Raw genomic sequence first — 11903 nt, forward strand, 5'->3', positions numbered from 1 at the left:
GATTTAGGTGTGTGCATCATTTAAGAGGGGTGTGTGCCATCCTCAATTTGGGTGTGTATAAAGTGTAGTGCACAAGCAAACAAAGGGGGTGGGGGATCAAGCACATGTGCATGCTTGTTTTTAGGTGTGTGGAAAGGGAGTAAAGTCAACAAAAGACAAGGCATGTGAGGAAAGAATCTAGGTGAGAGAGAGAGAAACAAAGTCAACAAAGATAATAAAAAGAGTGTGAAAGCACAAAAAAACAAAATTTGATTTGCATGGACGTCCGAATTTAAAAGGCCTTATTAAAAAAAAAAAAAAACAAAACTTTTTCAACAAAAGTCTTTTTTTCTTTCTTTCTTTGCTTCTCACACATATTCCACACGCATCACACGCCCCACATACTCGATGCTCGCGCGCATGTATACACGATTAGACACATTTAGAGTAGATACATTCGAGAGTTAGGTTTTGCCAGATTTGAGTCCGATTGTACGCATAAACCTCGATATAGTGCAGATTTTGATTTTAGTCTACATTCGACGAGTTCACGAGGTTTAGAGGCCTATCGCACGCCGAGAGCGCACATATGATGGCCATGACCACTTCGTGCTCTGAGTACACATTGCCCACACTTGTAGGAGAGCACAAAGGCCGGCCCTTTTACACGGACACATATGGACATTTCTTTGTCCAGTGCCGCGCCTCCTTTGGCCCCACACAGACCGTCCAGGTGGTGCGAGTCCTTCCCGACGACAAGTGGGATGGCACATTTAGAGATGACTATCGCACTACGTATGTGGTCGACCATTTGATTAGGCTAGAGGAGATAGAGCTAGTACACGCAGATGATTTCCTTGAGGCCTTCGACCATCCTGTGCAGGTTACATTACAGCGGGTAGGTCCTCGAGTGATCTATATAGATAGTGCTCATCGCATATATCGATTAGAGTGTCGCACTTCTAGTAGACGCCTATCCACAGATGTTGTGACACTAGTTGGCGAGCCTAAAGACAGATGCTACATGAGCACCATAGGCACTAAGCTTTACTTTTTGACTTGTGGATTGCCGTACGATCCTCGACCGACCCAGTGCCCTACTTCGAGTAGGAGTGCCTTACCTACTTTAGACACAGTGCCACCACACACATCACTCAGAAAACCACTGCCAGGATGCTCCTCACCTAGACTTGATATGCCGCCAAGTGTTTTGAGCTATCACGAGTCTAGAGCGATGTACATGGCGATTGCTAGCACTTTACGTACCACTCAGAGTGAGCCACATATAGAGACCCAGAGCCTTCGAGACACGTACTTTAGAGAGTCTCAACCTCGACACCTTGCACCATCTAGAGACCCATGCCTGCCTTTGATGACACAGATTAGAGAGCATACGAGAGAGTCCATGAGTACCACATCACCCCAGTTGAGAGCACCAGAGGTAGGGCCCGGTAGATCACCCATTGTAGATATGAGTGCCCCTAGACCACTGACCCCCACCCTTCAGACAGTGTCCGAGACTAGAGAGGCTAGGGATAGCATGAGAGATATAGACGGTCAGATCTTGCATATAGTAGGCCGATCTCCACGAGGGGTTGCATATTATGTTAACACTTATGATCACCCCTTTGTGAGGCTAGCCACCCCACAGTGCATGATGTCTACACCTAGGCAGATTGTGAGAGCCTACCCACATGACGATAGAGCAGTTTTTATTGATGAGCTCGGGGAGTAGTATCTCTTGATTGAGACCCTTGATTTTGATGACATTGAGCGAGCGCACCTAGATGACAGCCTAGACACACAGACACATCCTAGGCTAGTGGAGCTTTAGAGAGTTGAGCAGACCGTGACCTATCTAGATGAGCTTGGTCGTAGGTACAGATGCCTGACGAGTGGTGGATCCAAAGATCCTTCAGCCCGCTTTCTTGCATATTTGATAGGAGATCCACGTGAGGGAGTTTATAGGGATGTTGATCATGCAGTATATGTTTTGACTATAGGTCTACCCTACTCCCCTTGACTTAGACATGATGATTTATGTTTAACCACGACGACCACGCTAGGTCCATAGCTACCGAGAGCTCCGAGTCCTCGAGAGACACCACTAGAGAGATCACCTCCTAGGCTTCTTTTGTCACGTCGTATTCTACCACCTTGGGAGATGCCAAATGAGGATGATAGTGTTCCACGAGAGATAGCTCTAGCACCTAGCCTACCACACCACAGGTAGATCCCCTGAGACTAGAGCCCAATCAGAGTATTGTTAGGGAGCCTACACCACCTACTACACTTATCCACGAGACTTCTAGAACATAGCAAGAGATCTCATACAGTCATAGAGTGAGTGACTCCGATGGCTTTGTTATAGATGAGACCACTCCACAGATTCTAGCTGCCCTTGAGCATCCTTGTTTAGATATGCCGACTTCACAGAGGCCCTTAGAGATAGCTGTCCAGCTAGAGCCATCTACGAGAGTAGATCCCCCTATGAGAGAAGATGCAGAGCCCACAACATTGCTATCCCACTCTTTTAGCTTGCATAGCAATGTCATAGCCAGTGAGTCACAAAGAGAGCAACCACCACATATAGATGTTGCCCTAGTGCCATCTACGAGTGCCGATTCACGGTCAGATCACCCGATTGAGCGGAGACCAGCCACGAGCTACTGTTCTAGATCAGGTTCCTAGAGACCACATTACTGACACCACAGAGATAGAGGTTACACCACAGATACATGGACGTACACGGACTAGAGTGACCTCTACTGACACCCTATGTAGGGATACGATAGAGCATGTTAGACTTGTTTGGAGACCATGTACACAGGCATCTCAGCCATGTGTAGAGCCTTCTCTAGGCAGAGGCTTTGCGACTATGAGTAGTGAAACTGAGGAGCGACACACGATAGATCAGGCACGTAGCTCTCCACGTAGAGCTTCCAGGACAACCCAACAGGTATTTGTTCCCTGTGACGAGATACATGCTAGATTTTTACCTTGTGATGACACGATCATATTTCTAAAGAGCCATATGACCGACGACGGACTTTCACATGGTTGGCTCACATCTAGACGGTCACTTGAGGCACAGGATTACTTTGAGGGACAAAGACATGTTTGGGTACCTAGGCCATGAGCAGTAGCACACCCAGCGCATACAAGATCATACCCTAGAGCGAGACCTCCACGAGCCAGATGTCGAGAGATGAGACTACCCCTAGAGAGGTGGGTACCTTCACAACAGATAGTATGTCCTAGAGCTAGATGCACACGTAGACATACTAGGAGAGATCAGATTGACATCCCTACGAGAGCGTGAGCATTGCAGATTTGGCTACCGAAGAGCCTTCCATAGACTATTCGAGTAGAGGCTGATGCCCACCCTACGACAATTCCTTGTGTTGTTGAGCAGACTTTACATATGGAGCTAGGTGTTAGCCAGCTCTTGACTATTAGAGATCGAGCTAAGAGATTGCAGATCATGCTTCATGGTGAGAGCTCTCTCTTGACTCCTAGTTGCACGAGATTTGAGATTTGTACACATTGATATGTGCACTAGATTTATGTGCATATACCAGAGGCACTTTTTTCCCTTTTGGGTTTTTTCCCTTTGGATATCCAGGTTTTAGACCCTAGTTTAGATGTTTTATTTTATTATTCTGTTACTTTTGTTATTTTATCTTGCTGCTGACATACCTCTTGGAGGTACATTGCTTTTGTTGATCTTTTGATGCAGCACGTAGACAAACATTAGCTTGCCCATGGAGATTGGACGACCATGTAGACATGATGTATCTCTAGACACGAGGAGCTTCCATGACATCGACCTCTTCATCGAGCCCATGCACAAGTGTACTCCTTCCTATGCTATATGGTTTTGTACATTTATATTTGTTGATTGTGTCTTCTTCTTGGTTTGATTAAGTGCATTCAATTATGTTTTGTTATTTGCCATTAAAGATGTATAAACTTGTCCTTTCTTTAGTTAATTGAGTTAGAGTTTAGTTTTATTGATGAGCCTTGAGGTTAGGAGGCTGTGACTTTAGGTTAACTCATTTACTTGACTGCTAGTCCTAGTTGGTAAAATTATTTGAGTGTTTGAAACCTTAGGAGTGTTTTAAGCATAGAGAGGCTTTCTCACCCAAACAACAAAGAACACTAGTGAAAATACAAAGGAAATGTAAGAAAAACAAAAGTGCCACAAGTGTAAAAGCTTAAGCTGGAAGAGAAATCCTGGCTTGATTTGGTACTTCATGCATATGTATTGCCTATGGTACTAGAGCCCTAGAGGTTCCCAGTGTGGGTGCTTTTCTTTGAGAAGCAAAAAAGCCCCAGGTATACAAATAAGAACACACGTTGATGCAGCCAAAGTTGGTCCAAGCTAGGAGATGGTCAACGCCAGGCAAAGGCGGCAACTGTGTAGTGCAAAAGGCTAGGGCAGGCACCAAAGCCCTAGGCAGCCCAAGGATAGCGGAAGTGTATGCCTGATGCGGTTTTTTAGGCCAAAAGTGCTACCGAATGGTCTAGATGGGATGGCAGGTCCAGGTGCCCTAAATGCCAAGTCAGTGCTCTAGAATGTAGAGTTCAACGTGCTCTAGAAGGTGGTCCAAATGGCTCGTCAAACAGAGCCCCGGTGTGCAAGATACTGCAGTTTAAAGAAAGAGTGTTGCAGATCCCCGACGGACAGGGCAGCTGAGGACAAGTGGACCGGGCTGATGTCAATGTATATGTGTGTAGTGCTCGAGTTGTGGAGCATGTCTATCTTCTCGGATTGCGAATCGGAGCTCTGGATAGCAAGATATGGTCAGGTGAAGATTTTCCAGGGGCCGGGTCGAGCTCATTGGACTGCATTGGGAGATGTGCCATCTGGCAGTTTTTTGAGCCTCGCCAAAGTTCTCGATGATAGTGTGTGTCACGAGGAGCCAACATAAATCAACGGTGTGTCAATCGGATGCTTAGTCGGAAAGATACGGCCAGACGAAGTCGGGTGCATTTTTGTGGTGAGCAGTTGCAGAAGATTTTTTTTCTTTTTGGAGGCCTTAGTTCGAGGACGCCAAGGGATCGAAATGCAGAGATGATTGGTGAAGACGGGGCCGGGAATGTGGAGTCTCAGTGGGTTTCTTATGCTTGGCGATCGGGTCCGGGAGCAACAAGGGGAAGCCTGCAGAAGAAGGCCACAGGAGTGGTTTTTTTTATATATGTATATATAAGGGGTTTTTTAGAGGGTCAAGGGCCTTTGAAAGGAGGTTCAAGCCGGTGCTGCCACGTGGCGTGTAGGGAAATCCCATATGTGCAGCTACGGGCCGGGTTCGCGCAGTATAAGAGTAGGGGGGTGTGGCCCATAAGGTGTACAAGGAGAGGGTGGTGCTCTTGGAGCTCGTGGACTATGGCGGAAGGCGCCTCTGGCGCTGCGCGGCAGAAATTGAGGCGGTTTTTGGCGGCGAGCAAGGCGGCGACGCGGTGGCGCGCTCCAGGAGTGGCGCTCGTGCCTGTGCGGTAGTGCAGTAGTGGTGATGACGTGGCAACCCCAATAGGGAATGGTCCCGCGACCCCATTGGGCGCCAACATTTTAAAGAAGAAGGGAAGGAGAAATAGCGACATCACTATTGCCTTCCCCCCCTCATGTAAGGGGAAAGTCCTACAACAGCAAAGAGCAAAGTGAGTGAAAGTGAGAGAGTGAGATAAACGATCTCGCCATGTGTCGAAAAGAGGCCAAGCATGCTAAAATGGGTGCTCCCCCTCTATAAAGGAGTCATTTTTATCATTTTTAGGGGCCCTCGTGACGCTTGGGTGCCACAGGGAAAAGAGCCAAGGGTGGTTTTTGTCTGCAGAGGGCCGAGAGGGCGCCTCCCCTGATGTGTTTTGTGAAGCCGAGTGCGGCTATAGTGTTTTTTTTGAGCAGGGAGTGAGTTCCTCCATTGAAAACGGGCGTCTCTTGTTGTGCTACTTCCTTTTTCCCCCTTTCTCCTGCTTTGTTCTGTTGCACGTGATGCCGGGTGTGTGATGGCGTGTGCGCCCCCCCAATAAGTGTGTGTGCAAAGAGAGAGAGAGAGAGAGAGAGAGAGAGAGAGAGAGAGAGAGAGAGAGAGAGAGAGAGAGAGAGAGAGAGAGAGAGAGAGAGAGAGAGAGAGAGAGAGTGGTATGTGTGCAAGGGTAGGCGATGATTGCAGCCGTTTTGTGGGTGCGGGTAGATTGGTGGTCTATTTGAGTGCGTGTGCACTGCCGCGCGTCAAGTTGTGTTTGATCGTGTGTGCGATAGTGTGAATTCTGTGAGTCAAAGGTGCTCACTAAGTGGATTGGGGTGCTGTGTGTGCCCTGAGCTATAGAGAGGCCATTGTGTTTGTGCCGGGCGTGTTCCCCCATTCCCTCTCTCCATCTTCTGGTGCCCCCACTGAGGAGTATGCTGGTGCTCCTAGTTGATGTCGAAGCGGTGATTTTTGTGATGCCAAAGGTGCGACCTTTGAAGAGCAGGTGTTGCTAGTGATGGCTTGGACAGGATTTCCCATTTTCACTGGGGTTGAAGATGCGGAAACTTGGCTTCAAGACTACGGATTGTTCGTGTTGGAAAGCGGTTTATCAAGAGAGGATGGTGCAGTACAGGTGTTCCCGCTCCTAGTTCGTGGTAAGGCAAAGCTATGGTTCGATGGCCTGGGTGAAGAAGAAAAAGCAGATTGTGAAGCCCTGGAGGTGGCTTTTCGAAGGAGTTTCGTTGCGGATGCGCAGCTAGATGAAGTAAAGCGGTAGCTGGACGGATTAAAGCAAAGCTGGGAGGGAGATTTTCAAGCGTTCGAGTGGGAATTCGAAGCCCTAGGGGGAAAATTGATCAAGGTAACTGCTGCAGAAAATGCCAGTTTTTTGAAATTGTGTAAGTTCATGGATTGCCTGCATGAGGAAGTGCGAGATAAGGTGGAAATAGATGGTCCAATGTCATATGAGGAAGCGGTAGCTCTAGCGAAAGAGTGAACCAAGAAGATTTTGAAGAAGCGTGCGGCTAGGCAGGGTTTGCCAAATGCTGTGATGCCAAAGCAGTGTGAGACGGTGGTAGCCGAGCCAAAGGTGGTACAAAGAGAAGTGCAAGTGCGAGAAGAACCGAGGGTTCTTTGGCTACAAAGAGACAGAATGGTTCCTATGCCGAAGATGCCCGCTAGAGTGGTTCCAATGGTGGAGGAAGTGCATGTGGTTCCAGAATGGACAAAGGAAGTGCTGCCAAGTTCAAGTGTGGCTGTTGAAGCTCCATTGAAGGGCGGTAAAGAGCAAGGAGTGCGGTTTGCAGACGAGGTTGAAGCGGTGAAGCTAGAGGAAGTTCCTGAGCTTGAAACCAAAGTGGAGGGTGAATTGAATGACAATAGCTCTATGGACGCAGACACGAGCTAAGAGACCGAGTCATCCCAATCCAGGTATGATGAATTCGACCTCTTGCATGTGAGTGGAGAGGCAGTGAATATGTGCGAGGAGCAGCATGAAGTGCAAGCCGAAGTCCTTAGTGAAGACCAAGCGGTGCAATTCAGCCCTACAGGTGGTGAAGAGCAGGTAAAGCTGGTGTGCAGTGCCATGCTAATGGCTATGTTGATGAAAAGAGCAGTAGAGTATGCCATGGTGGTGCAACAGGTACAAATTTTTTCCAAAAGGGTTAGAGCAGCGGTACCTATGTAGGAGGATGAGGAGGAGGTGATAGAGAACGAGTTTCTCTCTTCCTTGGCAGAGCTTGAGGATGCAGTGGTAGAAGAGCAGGTGGTTGAAGCGGACAAGCAAGCGGTGCTTATAGACCTTGAAGGGCCAATTAACGAGGAGGAGCTCGACGATGCTGGAATTGAGTTCATGGCAGGTGATAAAGGCAAAGCGGAGCCAAAGTCAAAGGTGCTTCCTATGTAGTCAGCGCCTTCTATGACAGGTGATGAGGATTCCAAGGTGGTGTCCAAGCTTTGTAAGGAGGTCTGTAAGTGGTGGTTGAAAGGAATGGTGATCAAGGTAGCTGTGCAGTATGATGTTGAGCAGGTGCAAGATCTGCTAGATGAAGATCTAGCTTTACATGGATGGGAGGGCGGGTTAGATGTGTCAGGTATGTCGCGAGTATTGATTGAGCAGGATGGTGAGCACGAAGGTGCTCTATTTGGTGTTATTGAAGGTTCTTTGTTGCGAGTGGGCAGTTTGCTAAGGAGTGCTTGGAGTGGTAGAAGCATGTGGATGGCAATTTGGTTATGCAGTTGGGTGTGTGCCTTGGTGTCTCACTATGCAAGGCTGTTGCAGGTGGGTGAAAGAGATCAATGCAAAGTGTTCGACCCAGGAGGGTGATTACAGGTAAAGCAGGGGGTTGGGCAACCCGCATGAGCAAAGAAAGCGGGTAGCAGGTGCCAGTTTTGTACATATGTTAGGTGTTTTTGAAGTGTACAGAGAGTTTGTTTATGGTGTGCAGTTTTTTAATGCAATAAGGCCATGTGTGGTTGAACATAAATGTTCAACGAAGGGGGTGGGCAATGATGGTGCAGCAAAAGTTGGTCCAAGCTAGGAGATGGTCAATGCTAGGCAAAGGCTGCAGCTGAGTGCAATGCAAAAGGCTAGGGCAGGCACCAAAGCCCTAGGCAGCCCAAGGATAGCGGAAGTGTATGCCTGATGCGGTTTTTTAGGCCAAAAGTTCTACTGAATGGTCTAGATGGGATGGCAGGTCCAGGTGCCCAAAATGCCAAGTCAGTGCTCTAGAATGTAGAGTTCAGCGTGCTCTAGAAGGTGGTCCAGACGACTCGTCAAACGGAGCCCCGGTGTGCAAGATACTGCAGTTTAAAGAAAGAGTGTGTTGCAGATCCCGGACGGACAGGGCAGCTGGGGACAAGTGCACTGGGATGATGTCAGTGTATATGTGTGTAGTTCTCAAGTTGTGGAGCATGTCTGTCTTCTCGGATTGCAAATCGGAGCTCTGGATAGCAAGATATGGTCAGGTGAATATTTTCCAGGGGCCGGGTCGGAGCTCATTGGACTGCATTGGGAGATGTGCCATCTGGCAGTTTTTTGAGCCTCGCCGAAGTTCTCGATGATAGTGTGTGTCACGAGGAGCCAACATAAATCAACGGTGTGTCAATCGGATGCTTAGTCGGCAAGATACGGCCAGACAAAGTCGGGAGCATTTTTGTGGTGAGCAGTTGCAGAAGATTTTTTTTCTTTTTGGAGGCCTTAGTTCGAGGACGCCGAGGGATCGAAATGCAGAGATGATTGGTGAGGACGGGGCCGGGAATGTGGAGTTTCAGTGGGTTTCTTATGCTTGGCGATCGGGTCCGGGAGCAACAAGGGGAAGCCTGCAGAAGAAGGCCACAGGAGTGGTTTCTTTTATATATGTATATATAAGGGGTTTTTTAGAGGGTCAAGGGCCTTTGAAAGGAGTTTCAAGCCGGTGCTGCCACGTGGCGCGCAGGGAGATCCCATATGCGCAACTACGGGCTGGGTTCGCGGAGTATAAGAGTAGGGGCGTGTGGCCCATAAGGTGTACAAGGAGAGGGTGGAGCTCTTGGAGCTCGTGGACTATGGCGGAAGGCCCCTCTGGCACTGCGCGGCGTAATTTGAGGCGGTTTTTGGTGGGGAGCAAGGGGGCGATGCGGTGGCACGCTCCAGGAGTGGCGCTCGCGCCCGTGCGGCAGTGCAGTAGTGGTGATGATGTGGCAACCCCAATAGGGAATGGTCCCGCGAGCCCATGGGGTGCCAAAATTTTAAAGAAGAAGGGAAGGAGCAATAGCGACATCGCTATTGCCCTCCCCCCCTAATGTTAGGGGAAAGTCCTACAGCATCAAAGAGCAAAGCGAGTGAGAGTGAGATAAAAGATCTCGCCATGTGTCGAAAAGAGGCCAAACATGATAAAATGGGTGCTCCCCCTCTATAAAGGAATCATTTTTATCATTTGTAGGGGTTTTTTGTCGCCTCGTGACGCTTGGGTGCCACAGGGAAAAGAGCCAAGGGTGGTTTTTGTCTGCAGAGGGCCAAGAGGGCGCCTCGCCCGATGTGTTTTGTGAAGCCGAGTGCGGATATAGTGTTTTTTCTGAGCAGGGAGTGAGTTCCCCCATTGAAAACGGGCATCTCTTGTCGTGCTACTTCCTTTCCCCCCCTTTATCCTGCTCTGTTCTATTGCACGTGATGCCGAGTGTGTGATGGCATGTGCGCCCCCCGATAAGTGTGTGTGCAAAGAGAGAGAGAGAGAGAGAGAGAGAGAGAGAGAGAGCGAGAGAGAGAGAGAGAGAGAGAGAGAGAGAGAGAGAGAGAGAGAGAGAGAGAGAGAGAGAGAGAGAGAGAGAGAGAGAGAGAGAGAGAGAGAGTGGGGTATGTGTGCAAGGGTAGGCGATGATTGCAGCCATTTTGTGGGTGTGGGTTGATTGGTGGTCTATTTGAGTGCGTGTGCGCTGCAGCGCATCAAGTTGTGTTTGATCGTGTGTGCGATAGTGTGAATTCTACGAGTCGAAGGTGCTCACTAAGTGGATTGGGGTGCTGTGTGTGCCCTGAGCTATAGAGAAGCCATTGTGTTTGTGCCGGGCGTGTTCCCCCATTCCCCCTCTCCAACGTCAAATGATTTTGCAAAATGTGAAAAATAACAAATGAAAAGCAAGAAAAATGAAATGAGAAAGACTTTTATTGAGCTTCAAGTAAAAATAAATTCAAGCTTTTGTTTCGAGTTGTGAGAGTTAGTTAGCTAATCTATGACAGACATAATTAGGGAATCTTGCATTGGGATAAATTTACTAACTTAGTTAGTACTAGAGTAAATGTTTTAACCCTTAGTCGTAGCTAACTAATTGATATACTCATTCATAAGCCCAAAACTCTTGATTAATTAATTTCAGCAAGTGCAATTTATTTTTCCTTAATGGCAGTGTAACATTTCATAATTCTTTGCATTTACTCATTACTACATGTGCTTTGCCTTTTCCTTATGTCTTATCACCATATATTTGAGAATGCTACCTCATCCACCTTTTTCTTTTTGCAGGCACATTCTTTCTCAAGCATCTACCACGACATGGCTTTGTCAAGGACGACAAAGCTTTGGGAGGGAGAGTGTTGAGAGGGGCGAGCATCAACGACATGCATTATGCTTCCATTGGTGTGTACACATATGTGTATGCATATATTTTTTGTATTTACGGGCTCCATAGTGGGTTCCAAGTTGTACATTGATGATTAGATGAGCTTAGATACCTGCAACATGTTATACATTTTTTGGCCGGCCGCCCATTTTTAAAAGCCCTTGTATATAAGTCAATTCACAAGATGTGAAAGGGAATTCTTAGAGAAGAGAGTGTGAGGGAGTGTGGAGAAGAAGAAGAGGAGTGGCTATGGAGCTTGGATCTTCCACATCATATGTAGTGGTCATTGGGATTAATGGAAGCTAAGTTCTCTCTACTTTCTCTTGTCTTTCAAGCTTATGTGTGTTAATGGTGTATGATTAGTGTTAATCTTCTCTTCTCTCTCAAGTTTTCCCTCTTGTTTGAGCATTCTTGCTTCACATGTGTGCTAGATTAGAGTGTGTGTGTACGTGGGCTGCATACATTTCTCTCATTAGGCTTCTTTGTGTATGCTTAATGTGTGATTAGAGTGTGTGTGCTTGAGATTAGAGCAAAGGGATGTCTGCATGATTAGAGAGTTAGAGTGTAGATTGAAAGTGTGTGTGCATGGATCTTGCTTCATCGGCTTTCCCTCTTCTCCTCTCTTGCTTTACCCCTCTTCCTAGAGTCCTCATTCCATCACATTAGGTGCATCCATGCCTCCATGCACTAGCCGGGTTCCGATCCACCGGATTGACATTATGTCGGTGGGTTGTACGCTGTGCTATGACCGCCAACAGAGAAGCAAGGGGTTTGAGGGTAAGAGGGGTCATGCCGCCTCCGAAGGCGGCGCCGTTTTACTAGTAACTATAGAAGATCAAGAAGGTACATAGTGTTTCCTGG

At 47.8% G+C, this 11903-nt stretch overlaps 1 protein-coding gene and 1 pseudogene across 1 annotated transcript; both read left to right on the forward strand.

Moving 5' to 3' along the window:
- Positions 1-571: 571 nt before the first annotated feature.
- Positions 572-1714, forward strand: LOC147450129 (uncharacterized). The gene has a single exon (XM_086520656.1). The coding sequence runs from the start codon at positions 572-574 to the stop codon at positions 1712-1714; it is 1143 nt and encodes a 380-aa protein (XP_086376782.1).
- Positions 1715-2143: 429 nt separating this feature from the next.
- LOC147450130 (uncharacterized) lies at positions 2144-11129 on the forward strand (annotated as a pseudogene).
- Positions 11130-11903: the final 774 nt, after the last annotated feature.

Source organism: Adiantum capillus-veneris, chromosome 9 (genome assembly GCF_014529385.1).
Source record: "Adiantum capillus-veneris isolate H3 chromosome 9, ASM1452938v2, whole genome shotgun sequence".
NCBI classification, from domain to species: domain Eukaryota; kingdom Viridiplantae; phylum Streptophyta; class Polypodiopsida; order Polypodiales; family Pteridaceae; genus Adiantum; species Adiantum capillus-veneris.